A 16,138-nucleotide genomic window follows, 5' to 3' on the forward strand; every position below is an offset into this window, starting at 1 on the left:
GTAGGAGGCATCAGTGCCTGCCCCCAATTGGCCCCAACTCCTGTAACTCTCTTTTTTTTTAAGATCTGCCCGTACACTGGCTGAAATGTTGAAATGTGTAGATTTTGCATGCACGACATCACCAAACATTTAACTGTTCTCAAGGTTCCGCAATGCTTTTTTTGGAATGTAGCAGAAATGTGACATGTGGTTATAAAGGTTTGCAATTGAAAGAAACCAAAACTCAAGGGTTCTAGAAAATAGTCTCATTTGGCTAGCTGTTGGGGGGAAATGCATGAGTGGATTGCCCAACATGCATTTGAAAAAATAAACTCGTTAACTGATCTCCCTTCCCCTTTCCCCTTTCCCTCTCAAAAAGAAACCTTTTACCCAAAAGCTCTCCTGATCCTAGCTTTTAGAATAGAAATTGATGTCATTTTGAGCAGATTATATGACCATTTGCACCCTTTAAACTTTGAGGCTGATTTAAAATATCCCACTTCCTGTTTAGGAGGGGGAGGGGCTCATTTTACCAATAAATAAAAGGCATGTTTTTAAAAAGATACTCTGCAGTAAAGCCTGGCTAACTGGAATTCAGCTAACTGGGATGCTCATTGCCTTCTTTCTGTTTTTAGCCAAAGGGGAGGCAGGGGTAGTAGGGGGCAGTCAGCTCAGATTTGAAATACTTTGTTTTTCAGGACATTTGTAGTGTCTCATGTAGTCTCAATTCTGAAATCTCTACATATGAAGAAATAAATAAGTGATATTGCAGTTGATTTTAAAAGGTCATCAGACACACCATTATTATCAGCCATATCTATGGAAAGATTTGCTTGTACACACACACAAAGACTCCTTGGCTGAAAGCTCAAGATTTTGAGAAGGATATTTACCAATTACCCTTAAAACAAAAATTTCCTGCAGAGCCTACTACTATTCACCAGAAAAGCCATAGAATCCTCCAAAATAACTTATTTTCAAGCATTCCAGTTAGTCAAGGTTTGACTGTATACCATTTGGAGCCAACTTACCCCACATTGGAAGTGAATTCTAACAGATACACCCATTCAATCCTTCATCAATTGTGTGTGAAGAAAAGGTGGAGGTAGGGCTCTTTAAGATAGATCCTCAGATTCTGAGGAAACATGACCCCTACTAAATCCATATGTCAGTGGTCCCTAATTCCTTAATTCAAAAGAGACCCTAATTGAGCTTCAAAGCTTGAGTGAAGTGTCTCCTAAGTGTGTAAATAACGCTTTAAAAACCATGTGTCACAACGCAGTGGCTGGTGGTGCCCTGGACCCTCTGGGGGCTTTGCCCTGCCTCGGCATGTTTCAAAGGACTATGGTAGATGTACGGCCGTGATGTGAGTCTGTGCAGCGTTGTGGGTGCAGTGGTTTGCCTTCTCTTTGGAAACGCATATTTCCTTTTCTTTGACTTTGCCAAAGATGGTATACCAGACATTTTACATAGCAGAAAACATCACAAAGTCCAAACAGCTTCTTGTAACCAAAAAAAAAGAGAGAGAGAATCAGGGAGGTGGGGTGGAGAGACAAACTATCTTAACTATGAAAACTTGTTTGGTGACTTTGTACAATTCATTGAGTGGGCCCATGGCTCTTTGGTGAAGTAAGTTGTGGCTTCTCAAAGGGCTAATGGTAAATTGTGGGAGCTACTGAAATCCCATTGCTGTGTTTCCTAGTTTGTCACCATAGTTTTTTGGTCCTCAATCTGCAAGGGCTAAAGCAAGTTTAAGAGATGGCTTTGACCCTATAGTGAGAGAAAGAAGTGGGAATTCAACCATGGTGTCTTAGAATAAGAACTGTGAAGTAGGACCAACGGATGTATGTTGTTCTTGGACTCAATAGTATGTGGTTTCTACTATGCAAAGAACCTAGAAACATCTTTGATTGCCTTAAATTACAACACACCCACCAAAATATGCTCTATATGTTTCTATTGGGCACAAAAGGTATGCCTGGATTTTAAGTTTTGTTCCAAGGCAGGTCAGTGAACTGTAGCCCATGGAGACCACACTAGTTCCAAACCACCCTTCCTTGTCATAACCCAGGATAGTTTAAAGTAGGAATCTGTATGCACACTACCCTGCCCTTTGGCCCAACCAAGAAGCTACTGAACTGCGTTTCAAATCCTCACGAAGGCTATTACTGTCCTGCTAGTGCCTATTTCGAGAATGGTCAACTTCTGGAGTAGTTTGGCTTAAATGAGAATGCTTCACTTTCTCCTCATGCCTGTAGCTGGTGCATGAAGAAGACACAGGGGGCAGTGGGGGTGGGGTTCCTCTTGGGTGCTAGATGGCTTGTTCTCTCTTCTATTTTCCTGCGTTCATTTCACTATGCTTCTTTTACTTTTTGTCTCTGTGGACAAAGGTTTGTACATCAACCCTGGATGTATGGTGACTGGAAGTACCGATATATTATCAATTTCAAACTACTGGAGAGGCAACCCAAAGACCATCACCCTTGGCCATCCACCAACCCTGTCTTTCTCCCAGGAAACACTGCAAATAGAGTTCACATGCATTGGGGGAAATAGATTAAGCAGAGATCATTGCATGATGGTGTGTTTAAAAGCTTGGTCAAGTATGTTTTTCTTCATGACTCTGTGTTACTGTGGTGTGATGTACACCCTCTACTCGGCAGTCTTGTTTTGTGTCTGTCTGCCAGTATGTTTTGCTGTGTTCTGTGTCTCAAAATATAACCATGTCAGTGAAATAGAACTAAATGTTCTCCAGCTACACTAAGCCTTATCTTAAACCCAATTAAACCACAAAACAATTCAAAGAGTAGTCTTGACCACCGCAATTGGCTTGATTGAAAATAAAATGCTGAGGCGTGGTGGTGGCCAACTGTCTGGGTCCGGATTATGATATATCGGTATTCTCCAATGCCTCAACTTTAAAACTCATTCGCTTGGTTCGGTTCTTTGCTTAAAGACTTGATAATTTCTGTGAGCTTGCTGCTCCACCCTGTGCTTTGTCACTCACCCAAATTTTTGCATAGGCTTAAATCCAGTGATGCTTACAAAAAAGCCTGGGGCAATAATCAGGATGGAGTAGTGGCCAGCCAGCCTGCCCGTGTGGTGGATGAACGAGAGCAGATGGCCATCAGTGGTGGCTTCATCCGCAGGTGAGTTTCTTGCAGTTCCCTGTGGATGGATAACCAGTGCTGAGCTATTTTATTTTCTTCCATAAGGAATTTTTGGGATCCCTCATTGGGGTAGGACTGTATTCACTACTTACTTCTCTGGACTTTGGCTGGGCTACCAATAGAGGCCCTTCCGTCCACTGTCATGACGTCTTGCAGCAAAAAGCTCAGGTTTCTTCACAGTGATAGAGTACGTCAAGAGGGCAAGATCCAATGTCCTCCCAAACTATAGCCTGTGTACTGTTTGCCAGGGTGTCTCTAAACAAAGCAATTTCCACGACCATACCCAGAATCAGAGAGGCTGTGAAAAGGCACTGCATGATGCGGGTTTTTCAGTCAAGTTTACTAAAGTGACAAAGGCATGTTAGACAGTGTATGTGATATACCATTTACACTCAGGTAGTAGCAGGGAGCGTTACCACTCAGCTCTCTGGAAATGGGAGTGAAAACCATTACCAAAACCCAACAGTTATGACCACAGAAGGGTATTGTGATAGGGAAAGGCAGCCATGGCCAGAGTTGTATAGAGTGAGAAAGGTAAGCAAACACCTTAAGCCCTTGCTTCTCCTGTTATCCAGTCTCCCTTGGGCCACTCTCCAATGCCCATTGGAAGTCAGAGCCAACAAGGAGCCAGTAGTATAATAATAAAGGTCAGCATCTCGGGGCCCTGACACGGAAGGCCAAAGAACCGACTTGAGTGGGAAAAAGAGAAAAAAAAAATGGAATGTACATTTACCCTGTCTTTTGAGATCTAGAAACAAAAACCAATTTACAGATCTCTTTAAGAGCTCAACTTATATAAGTCAGCTAATATATCAGCTCTCATGAGTGCACTGAGCAGAAAAACAGCCAAATATTTTCTATGAAAAAAGAAGAAGCTGGGCACAGTGGTGTAAACCTTTAATCCCAGCCCTCGGGAGGCAGAGGCAGGTGGATCACTGTGAGTTCGAGACCAGCCTGGTCTACAAAGTGAGTCCAGGACAGCCAAGGCTACAAAGAAACCATGTCTCAGAAAAACAAAAAAGAGGGAGAAAAGGGAGATTATATTCATTATATTTTTGGACACCCCTCCTCAAATTCATTCCACACTATCACCTCTTTGTCTTAACCAAAACAGCTTAATTTTGTCAAAGAAAGCATAAGCCATCTCAGTTAAGACTATTTAAACTACTGTATGTAAACCAGCGGTTCTCAACCTGTGGGTTGCAACCCCCTCAGCAAACTTCTGTCTCCAAAAATATTTCCATTGCAATTCATAACAGTAGCAAAATTACAGTTGTGAAGTGGCAATGAAAGTGATTTTATATTTTGGGGTCACCACAACATGAGAAACTGTATTACAGGGTTGCAGCATGAGGAAGGTTGAGAACCACCGATATGGACTGTTATCCCGGGCTCAGTACATGTGAAACTATCCGTCTTCATGACGGTGTCTACCCCTAAGTCATTGTGGTTGTTGAATAACCAATACTGCAGGGATTCAAATGTGATTCATCAGTCATAGGGTCTAGACCTGCACCTGCAGCCTTACAAATGACAGTTCTAATTCTGCCTTCATCTGCTTCCCAAGGAAACTAGGCTTTTTTTTTTTTAATACCAGGAGTTGCATTAGCATCAACCAAGGGGTACAAAAGAAGAAAGTGGGGAAAGCAGGGACAAAGGGAAGGAGTAAAGATGGAGGGACCAGTGCCTACACTCAGTCCATAGCAAGTGAATGAGAATCTCTTGGCACTAGACACAACATCTTTGATTTTAAAGCACAGGAGATCCCACTGTGCAGTAGGGAGGGAAATGGTTCTGTTGTTGATGATAATTCAAATGAAATGTAAATACTAGGAGGTTGTTATTTTTAAAATTTGTTCTGGCTAGGGCTTATATATAAGTGGAGCCAGGCAGAGTGGCATAGGACTCTAATCCCAGCATTCAGGAGGCCCCAAGGGCTCAAAGCCAGCTTGGCATATATATGGAGACAAGGTTTCAAATAAACCAAAATGAACAAAAGAAGAAAGTTATGATAGGCCAGTATACTTTGGGAGTTGCCATGGGAAAAGAAGTTTAACCCTTCAGTATTCAGCTCATTACTGTAACTAGTAGGAAAATTTCTGTAATCAGTGCTTTCTATTTGCAGTAAGATGCCTGCTGTTTGCAATAGCGTGCCTTCTATTAACCTTCAAGTTGGCCTTTGGAAATGTGGTAAAGTGCTTTGTGAGCCAGCTCCTGCCCTCCCATCCTGCCCGTTCAACTCGATCCACCACGTACACATTTTTCTGCTCTGAAAGCACCTATGGCATCAACATGTACATGTATAGGAATAACCCTGGGGGGAAAAAAACAGTTCCTTTAAACCCCTTAGGAGGTCTCAGACTCAAGGGCAGACAGTTCATCACTGCTGCCCACACTGATGCAGATCTCAAAGCGGGAAAGTGATGAATGCTGAGATTCTCTACCTGATTTTCCCTTTTCACCCACAAGTTGAGTCTTGGAAATTTATGTTTCAGGAACAAAAAAAATACAAATTCTCTATATAACTGTGCCTCCATCCTCTGACCTAGAGTCCCTTGGAGTACATGATTTATATTTTCATAAAAATAAAATTAGGGTATTGGTGGCCCAGAAATGTCTCAGTGGATGAATGCTTGCCACTCAGGTGAGTTCAGATGCCTGGAAGCCACGTGAATGCCAGATGTGGCAGTGCACACCTGTCATTCTAATGTGTCTGTGGTGACATGGAAAGAGGGCAGGGGAAACCCTGAAAGTTCATACATGATATGCACGCTGATGGGTAAGACACCCTGATAGACATGGTAGACTTACAGTGGAGGCTCTCCTCTGACTTTCACGTGGGTACCATGGCACTTTAGGACTCACACATGAACACACACACACACACACCCCACAGATACACATTAAACAAATAAAATAATAAATAAAATAACACGTAAGGAGGGAATGATGTAGTTTTGGAAATCATAAAAGTGAATTCATTGATGCACTTAATATGACTTTTCTTGGAACTATACAGTCATAGCAGGTGTAGAGGTGCATAGCTGTGATGCAAATACTAGATAGGACGAGAAGGGTGATTCCAGACCTCAGCCAGCCTCGGCTTCATAGTTGAACCTTTTCAGAGAAAAAGAAGGAAAGAGAATTCAAAGGTCTCCAATACAGTTTTTGTATCAGTACACAGTACTCTACTATTAAGCTACACCCTGAGCTCAAAACACCAATTTCAAAACTGCGTTTAGAACAGATGTTAAGATGTGTTGGTATATTGTATAAGAATAAGGCATATATCCCTAGGTGTCTGAAGACTTTCCTCACTCTCTACCACTTCCGTCTCACTCTCTCTCTCATTCAAAATTGCTCTCTGGCTCCCAGGGTAACCAACGATGCCCGGGAAAATGAAATGGATGAGAACCTGGAGCAGGTGAGCGGCATCATTGGGAACCTCCGCCACATGGCCCTAGACATGGGCAATGAGATCGACACCCAGAATCGCCAGATTGACAGGATCATGGAGAAGGTGAGCCACAGCTCTCGGGAGAGGGGGAGGATGGGGGCCAGGGGTGGGGACTGATTGCCACTAGCAAAGGGATACTGTACCCAGGAACACTAGTTGCTGGAGATTTTGCCCTTAATACTTCAAGACAAAAACATGGGATTCAGCAACAGAACTGGACCAAAGATTAGAATGTGTTTGAGTTTTGATTTATTGTGAGGGTTAGGAATTGAACACTGGTCCTTAGGAATGCTAGAAAAGCATTTCACCAAGGAGCTACACCCTTAGCCCCAGGCCATACCATCAAATGCAGTCGATATTTCTCTAAATCTCCCCCATGCTAACTATATGCTATGCACTTAGAAACATGAAACTGAGACAAATCATATTCCCACTGCCAAGAAATTCATATTAGGACACTAAAACCATGAAATCATTCACCATACAAATCAGATGCTAATTCTTTCCTTATATTGGCCCCATCCCCAGTAATGTTGAATATTAATTATAATCTTTCTAACTGTCCAAATACCAAGATGGAGAGATGGGTGCATTAAGGGTTTAACAATGACTTTATGTGTGTAATTTCTGTCTAGCTACTTTTCTCCTGTGTGTTTATTCTCTGTGAGACATCAATGTTCTTAATCTGAGCTCTTGAATTTCTTAAAAAATATCTTTTCCATTGCCAAGAACAGAGTGGGATAATTTTTAGATCCTTTAAATCACAAACTAAGTAGTGGCCTCTTGGTCCTCAAGCATCCCAATGTGCCATGAAGGAGTGAATAGGAGAAACATGTCATATGTACTCCAGATAAACAATATATGACATTTTGCCCAATCAGTGGTGAACTGCACAAGTGTCAGAGCTGGCTGACAAAATGCTCCTGTTTTGCTTACGTTTGCAAGTTACAACACGCTTATCATGGCTAAGCAGCTTTTGCTCTGATAAATCTTTTAATACAGTGAGAGCTAGTGGATTTTAGAATCATATTGAAAGGTTCAAAAAGTGCTGGATCCAACTCAGCCTGGTCTAAGCCATTACTGCCACAAAGGAAAAAGGAACAAAGAAATCATTGCTGAGCTGTCTTTCAGAAGGAAAACAACCTGAGAAAACATAAAGTGTTTGTTTTCTGTCCATGGACCAAATTGACTCAGAAGCAAGCAGATCATTCAACTAAGCCAAGAGGGCTTCCAGAGAAGAGAGTTTTACTAACATAAGGTGGTGAAAACTTTGAGTTGCCGAAACTTGGAAAGAGAAATATTTATTGCTTCTGAAAAGGTAGCAGAGTCCACATTCAGACACTGCTGTGGGTATAGTTTTCTAGTATGGCGAGAACCTTCTGGATAAAGCACTACCAATAAAGGTGTACACAGGGAAAAGCCAAGCAAGGTGATGGATAACAGCTGTTCTGGCTTGCATCAACCACAGACTGCTGAGTCACTGTGGTGGAGGGAAGGCATATATTTGCCTTTCAATAATTAGTATAGCCTGGTCAACCTTTGAAATAGAAAGTCTTCCTCCCACCAAAATCACAATCTGGACACAGTATAAACATAGCCCATTTGAGTCCAGCCAATCATGTATTTGAGCTACCCTGTTGTTAGCAGGCTCCCTTCTTCTCAGGGAAGCTGAGGTCTTGGATAACAGTATTCAGAAATCTCTGCATGTGTAGGATTGAGTTCAAGCCACACAGTAGCCAAGGCAGGGAGAATGTGTTTCTCTCTTGGCTCCATCAATGATCTTCACCCCACTTCCCCCATCAGGCTCCATTATCATCTCCATTTGGGTTGATAATAAATTCTGGGAAGCTCAAAACAAGAAGACCTTTGATGTATTTGTGTGGATTTTAAAGAAATTGCTTTGTGTTGTTGTTTATGGGTATTTGTATGTACAGTCTTTGAAAGTTACAAGCACATAGTTCCTCTAGAAAACTGGAAATTAGAACTTTTCATCCCAAGCATCATGCAAACTGGTGCTAACAAAACAAGGGAACTAGTCAAACTTAATGGTAAAGCTGGTGGAATTAGATGTGTTGAGATCCAGTCAGGTGGTCCTCGAGGTCGTCCATCAGTAGGGGACACAGAGCCTGAGAACTAAGGCCGTGGCTTCTAAACGGGGATACTGTTCACCAGCTCTGTGATGTAGAAACTGGGAGAAGAGTTCCAGCCTGGAATCTGAATATACCGATATATGGCATAGTATGCACACAATTCTAGACTTCTGATCTGGGCCAGTACACACCCTGCCATGAAGTTGGGGGCTCAAAAAAGATGGACTTAGAACCTCCTTCCAACAATGCCTAGGCTCCCTGGTGGACACTGTGGGTTTTCACAAAGGGAACTCATGTAATACATGTTGGAAATGTCAGTGAGCTTAGGTTTCTATAAAATCAAACAGGAATACTGGGATGAGGTAATCTCCATTTTAAAAAAATCATCAAGGATGAACAAGGAAAACAAGATGAACAGAGACAGGCATTTTCCAAGGGACATACCTAAAGGAAGAATCTGTCATGTTTTGTTTTGTTGTTTTCTAAAAGGTGCTATTTCTTTTATATAACACAAATAGTATGTGGTACCTTTGTGCCATGTACTGTGGGTCTGGAATTTGAATGTGCTTCAGCAAACTTGAGAGAAAGTCACAGACACCCATCAAACAAAGGTGTTCCAACTCCACTGTGTCCTTTGAGACTATTCCAAGAATAGCCTCTGCTCTACTTAAATACCCCCACGCTGCTAGGAAGGCCGGGCAGTGCATTCATAAGCCAAGCCATCTACATTTACATTCAGAAATGACATTTATTTTAAAATAGATTATTTTCTCATTTCAGCCTCTTGGAGCTCAGTCTAGAAATGGCACAATTCAGTCTATAGGACTATTTCAAATTGGTCTGAGCTAGTAATTTTCCTTTGTACCAAAGAACTATCATTCCTGATACCACTTGTAGGTACAGAAGAAAGACTTGGGAACCAAATAAAATTGGGAGGCATTATCCATTTTCCAAATGAGGAGCCTGGGGGTCAAAAATATGTGTCTACAGTTCAGAATAATGGGGGCAAATCGGTGTTCTCTCTTGTGATGTAAACATTCGTTTTAAAGCCAGTTCTTGATTAATCAAACAGATGGTGCAGAGCCATGGCCAGATAATTCAGTTGTGCATAATCTAGAAATATGGCCACCTTTCCAAATATCTGTTTGACTATGGATGACTCCAGCATGCTAGGAATTCACAAACTCAAACTGAACGTAGAAGCCTGGGAATTGGGGAAGTAGGTGCAAAGCCTACGATCAATGAGTAATAGATCATTCAAAACCTAACTCTGCTTCCTTTGACCACCTGGTGGCTTTCTCCTCTGCCCAGGCTGTAGAGTTAGAAACATTGTCACTCATGACAGGAAAGAGCAACAGTCTCTACTGCTGCCATACGTTTCCCTGTGGTCATGGTCATGGAAGAAGTTAATTTCCTGGGCCTTAAAGGTCTAGCCTTTAAGCAGCTTTCCAACATAGAAAAATATATACTATAACTCTGTCCTCAAAAATAGATGCTAACCAGTGAGGGAAACTGTTGAAAACCCAGGTCAAGTTTCTGTGACCTTGTCCACTTAAAGCCATAACAATGATCCTAGGGAGAAAAAAAAAGTAAGAGTGATAATTCTGAATGGAGAAGTTTTCAAGGTAGTTTCACAAAAGAAGAACCTGAGTAGGCTCAGAGGTGAATGGCACTTTAAGGAGCAGTCTAAGACCTCTCTTCTCTCTTCTTTTTCAGGCTGATTCCAACAAAACCAGAATCGATGAAGCCAACCAACGTGCAACAAAGATGCTGGGAAGTGGTTAAATTTGCCCTCTTACTGCGCTCTCCTCCAAAAGTTGTTGGACAAGAGAGCTCCTTCATGCTTTTCTCATGGTATTACCTAGTAGGTCTTGCACACACACACACACACACACACACACACAGTCAGTCACCCCCACTGTAAATGTCCTGTGTGGTCTGTCTGCTTCTCAATGATACCATGTGTCTCTTGTTTTCTCTGGCTCTCTTTCTTTCCAAAGGTTGTACATAGTGGTCATCTGGTGGCTCTAATTCCCAACCTAAGATGGCTTAGGTCTCATTTTTTTTTTCTCAGTGGCGTTTGCTGAATGACAACAATTTAGGAATGCTTAATGTGCTGTTGATTCTCTCAATACACAGTATTGTTCTTGTAAAACTGTGACATTCCGCAGAGCTACTGCCATGGTCCTTCCTTCAGGTGTCAGGCTCTGAATCTCTCCAAATGTGTTGTCTTTGGTTCCTCATGGCTATTATCTGTCTCTATGATTTCATGATTAGACAATGTGAAATTACATAACAGGCATTGCACTAAAAGTGATGTGATTTATGCATTTATGCATGAGAACTAAATAGATTTTTAGATTCCTACTTAAACAAAAACTTTCCATGACAGTAGCATACTGACAAGGAAACAACACACACAACAGCAACAATAACAAAGCAACAACTACGCATGCTCAGTATTGGGACACTGTCAAGATTAAGTCATACCAGCAAAACCTGCAGCTGTGTCACCTTATTTCTGTCAACGTTCAGACCTACTGATCATAATCATCCCTTTTTTCTTTTTCACACACACACACACACACACACACACACACACACATACGGATTTGAAACATCATTAATCATTTCTAGCAAAATATATGTTTGGCTGAAACTATGTGAAATGGATGTAATATAGGGTTTGTGGGCTGCTTTTGGAAGCTATGTTTTCGAGACAATGCTCTTGCTGTGGAAGGTATGAAGATACAGCTCTTCTAAGTCTGACTCTCGTTGATCGCCATTTCCTTGTGGTTTGTCATCAGTACAATTCTTCGTTGCTTAATCTAGAGCTATGCACACCAAATTGCTGAGATGTCTAGTCGCTGATAAAGAAACCTTTAAAAAATTATATAAATGAATGAAATATAGATAAACTGTGAGATAAATATCATTACAGCATGTATATTAAATCCCTCTGTCTCCTCTGTTGGTTTGTGAAGTGATTGACATTTTGTAGCTAGTTTAAAATTATTAAAAACTGTAGACCCTACCTTCCGGCTGCCGTCTGATGTTGCATTCACACCAGAGTGCAAAGTCTGCACAGTCTGTTCAGTAGCTCCTACCAAGCTGGTTATAGACACTTGGTGGAAAACCAACAATGTTCTGTCTCAGCACAGTCCGAATGACACCAGACACCTTGATTTGGTTCTTCTAACCTGTTCTAGAAATATTTATGTGTAACTTCAGTGTTAGCTATGAGGACCACAGTTTTCCAGCAGGCATAGAAAGAAATCCACTGGGGCGGGGCGGGGAGAAGCCTAAGGTCCTCTAGTCTTGGCTCTGTGTAAACTTAGGTATCCCAAGTGTTGGTAACTCTTATCTCCTTCCCCTTTGCAAGCATTGCCGTCATCCAATGCTCAGCCCTCATCACCATAACACCACAACCCACACTTTTCTTAACTCACTCATTTACCTAAAAGTGTATTGTAATGGTAGAACACTCACATAGCAAGCACAAAGCTAAGGGTTTTGTTATGGCTTCCACGGAAGGTACTTAATTACCCAACGTAATCAATTTTGTACATTCATGATGATGTATAATCTAGTCTTAGACCATCTGTGTCACTCCCCCGTAGCCCACATTTATTAGCAGTTACTTCTTCCAACTTGACATAACTACTAGTTTAGTCATTTGCCAGCTGTTTCTATGGATATGTCTGCTCTGAACATTTCATATAAGGAGTGGTACAGTGGGTCCTTGTGATTGACTGCTTTCACTTGGCATGAAGTTTTCATGGTTCATCAGTATTGTAGCATGTCTCAGTAGTCTAGTCCTTTGTATGATCAGATAATATTTTATTATTGCATTTGTTTAGCTGTTCCTCAGTTAGTGAGCACGTAGGTTATATCTACATCTCCTTTGGCCTGTTATGCCTAATCCTGCTTTGAACATCTGTAAACACGTTCTCACGAGAGAACCTGTCTTTAATTCTCTCCTAACCACACATTTGCCACTCCTGTGGCTTTGTACATCACTACCACCACAGCAGCACCACCTCCCCTAACACTACTTTTTCACAATCTTAACTGGCATATCTGTCCTCTCCACCTTCACCATTGTCTTTATACATTGTGTGTGTGTGTGTGTGTGTGTGTGTGTGTGTGTGTTATACGCATTACCACTGACCCTGTCACCACAATGGCCACCACCACCTGCCCACTGTACCATATCCTCCACCATCACTACTTCCCTCCACAAACTATAGTAGTAATGCGAGTACATTTCTCCTGGTCCGTGGTGGTGGTTGGATACTGTTACTCATGAGTCTCTCGGAAGATTTGATGGTGGCAGTGAAGGAGCAAGAAGAGAAATGATAAACGTGTCCTTGTCAGAAAGCACTCACAGCATTTTACCTTCTTCCAAAGGAGCAATAGCAAGAGCTCATCTATTTCTTAAAATCACGGTAGCAGAGGGGGTGCTAAAAGACAGAAAGGGTGATTATGTACTGCATATGTCAGAACTGACAGGGGGGTCAATGTGCAGGCTGTGCAGAATGTTCCAAGCTCCATCTGTTCTCAGACAAAGTGAGTGGGTTTTCACAGGAAAGATAAGTGCAGGCAGTTTGCTTTAAGATTGCCACGTAATGCTCTGGGCAGCATATTTGCTTTGACAACCGCATTTGTCCAAGCTTGGCTTTCACGTAGTCGGCTACTTCTTGCTAACATAGAACGAATGGCCCAGGGAGGAATCTTCTCCATATAATATAGAAACCAAGAAACGCATTGGGAATGTAACAGTAGGATACTGCAAAGACTAAATATTCTCCTTCCTCCATTCCGGTACTGGCAAAGGACCCTCCTACACAAAGTCCGAGGTTGCCCCTGGATCCTCTTAGCAGGAGGATTTCTTCTTGATCTCCTGCTCATTTTCATTTGTCATCCTCCTTTAAAAGTATTTATTTTATGTGAATGTGTGGCTTGTCTGCAGCAATGTCTATACATCAGGCGTATGTCTGGTACCCACGTAGGGCAGATGATAGCATTGGAGCCCCTGAGAATAGAGTTACAGGTGGTTGTGAGCCCCAGTGGGGAAATGGGGAGCTGAACCCAAAATCTCTGTAAGAACAGCCAATGCTCTTAACCGCTGAGTCATCTCTTCATTCTCCCTGTCCTCTTCATCTTGTTTAGATCCTATAAAATGCACATTCTGTGAGCATTCAACGCTTTGCCTCCCAGAGTGCCCCAGCAGCACCCAGCTCCAGTTGCTCCTGTGGTAGCTCGCCTGATGCCAGTCAATCACTGTCTCAGCAGCTGCTTCACTTCTCTTTCTAAACGCTGCTTTAACTAGATTTCCACAGTTTTGTATCATTGATTCATTAGCAAGTTGGTGCTTGTGCTCATAGTAGAGCGAGAGTGGAGAATGCACATTCTGTGACCATTGGGCGCAGGGCAGGCTCTGTGTTTAGTGCTTCGTCTATGCTGACTCATTGAGCTCTATGAAAATTGCACACTTGGTATTGTTAGTCACCTTTGCTTAATGAAAATGTTAACTTTATCTGAGCAAGATGTCGCAGGTAGTAAATGATAAGGAATGATTCAAACAAGATGTACGTGACTTGAGAAGCATTTGGAAATATGGTCCAGGGTTGTTCCTTTGTCATTCCAGCAAGGCAGGAAATTCCAAGACACACTGGGCTCCTTAAGGAGCAAGAAAGACAGAATGATGGTCTCAAAAGGCCCTAGAAATCCTACCTTTCATTCACTTGCTGAAAAAGAAAACAAACCCACTAAGTTTTATTTTATTTTATTTTATTTTGGTTGTTCAGGACAGGATTTCTCTGTATAGCCTTGGCTGTCCTGGACTCACTTTGTAGACCAGGCTGGCCTCACATTTCACAGACTCGCTTGCCCCTGCCTCCACAAGTGTTAGGATTACAGGCGTCGGCCATTGTGCCCAGCTATAAGCTTTATTTGCTTGTTTTACATCCCAAACACTGTTTCTCTTCCTCCCCTGGTCCTAGTCTTTCCCCTCTTCCTCAACTCCCAATCCACTCTTCCTCTGATTCTCTTCAGAAAAAGGCAGGCCTCCCACAGATATCAACCAGCCATGGCATATCAAATTGCAGTAAGATGTAAGACAAGGTGCATCCTCCCCTGTTAAGGCTAGACAAGCCAACTCAGTAATATGAAAGGGTCCTAAAAGCAGGCAACACAGTCATAGACAGCTCCTACTCCTACTGTTAAGAGTCCCAAAAGAAGACTAAGCTACACAATTGTAAAATATGTGCGGAGCCCCTAGGTCAGGCCATGCCAGCCAGCTCCCTGGTTGGAAGGTCAACATCCTTGAGCCCCTATGAGCCCAGTTTAGTGGATTCTGCGGGGAAAACGCTAAGCTTTATGATGACCCAGGTCCTGTTACAGATATTATGACTGTAACAGTTAGGGAAACAAAAACTTAGGGAAATTATTTATATTCGTTGAGATAGTTTCACACCCTCAGATGGAGACTGCAGGAAACAATGGCTGGGGATGGATGACGAGAGCTCCACTTCCCTGTGAGGGCTTCAATGTTGCCCCCGAGAATTCCGCAGCTCTATCAGTCTCTGGTTGTTCATGTGGTAGCTTACATCATATTTATCCCTTTCTTTATTGGCTGCCTTTCTTTGCCTCTTTCTCACATCTCTACTCAGCTAAACTCTGTGTGGGCCTTAAACTTCTGTGTGGGCATTCTGGTCTAGGGGAGTCCCAGCTAAGACAATTCCTTCCTGAGATTTGTGCCCTCTCCCATGCATCTCCCCTGAACACTGCCTTGGAGAAACCTGCTGCCTTCCACCTAGTTCCTGTTCTCTGAGCCCATCCTTCTTCAGTGAGATGTGCCCTTAGCACTTGAAGCCTGGTTTTCCTCAGTGGAGAACAAGGTACCACATGTCAAGTTGTAAGAGTGCTGAAGGGCATTGTGTTCTCGAGGGAATTCCAGGCTTACCTGCCTCCACCAGCATGCATCACCCTATCTTCCCACAAGCAGGGAGGGGGGGAAGGACAAGGGGGGGGGGGAACAAAACAAAACAAAACAAAACAAAACCCCAAATGTCTATAGACAGCATTATTATGTTCCCTACTATCCAGTCGTACTTTGTGAATGAAATCCTAAGCCACTCCAGGCTTCTCAGATCCCCGGTCTCATGTGTTTAAGCAATATAGTTACAACAATCTCATGCCTTCTGTTGCACAGGGTGGGAGGAAGATCAAAAGGCATAATATTCACTAAAATGCCTTGTAGCGCTGTGTGCCACCAAATGGATGCAGTGAGAAGAAACACAGTTGGCAGCATTAGGGTGTAGGAACACGTCTTCCTAGTCGCTTCTAATCAGGGAACCTACTCCTCATATGATGGTCACACAAGACTTCATTTAGATGTAGATAAATTAGTTTCCGATCTAAGGCTCTCCATGCTCTAA

General features: G+C 42.5%; 1 protein-coding gene across 2 annotated transcripts in view; it reads left to right on the forward strand.

Moving 5' to 3' along the window:
* Positions 1 to 11,728, forward strand: part of Snap25 (synaptosome associated protein 25) — a 73,483-nt gene extending 61,755 nt beyond the window's left edge. For both annotated transcript variants that reach the window (XM_051144720.1, XM_051144719.1), the window contains exons 6-8: positions 3,003 to 3,128; positions 6,525 to 6,669; positions 10,413 to 11,728. In XM_051144720.1, coding sequence (XP_051000677.1) covers positions 3,003 to 3,128; positions 6,525 to 6,669; positions 10,413 to 10,481 — 340 coding nt within the window. In that variant the 3' untranslated portion in view covers positions 10,482 to 11,728. The remainder of the gene's footprint in view (positions 1 to 3,002; positions 3,129 to 6,524; positions 6,670 to 10,412) is intronic.
* The last annotated feature ends 4,410 nt before the right edge of the window (positions 11,729 to 16,138 follow it).

The sequence above is a fragment of the Acomys russatus genome, chromosome 4, assembly GCF_903995435.1.
Source record: "Acomys russatus chromosome 4, mAcoRus1.1, whole genome shotgun sequence".
Classification (NCBI taxonomy): domain Eukaryota; kingdom Metazoa; phylum Chordata; class Mammalia; order Rodentia; family Muridae; genus Acomys; species Acomys russatus.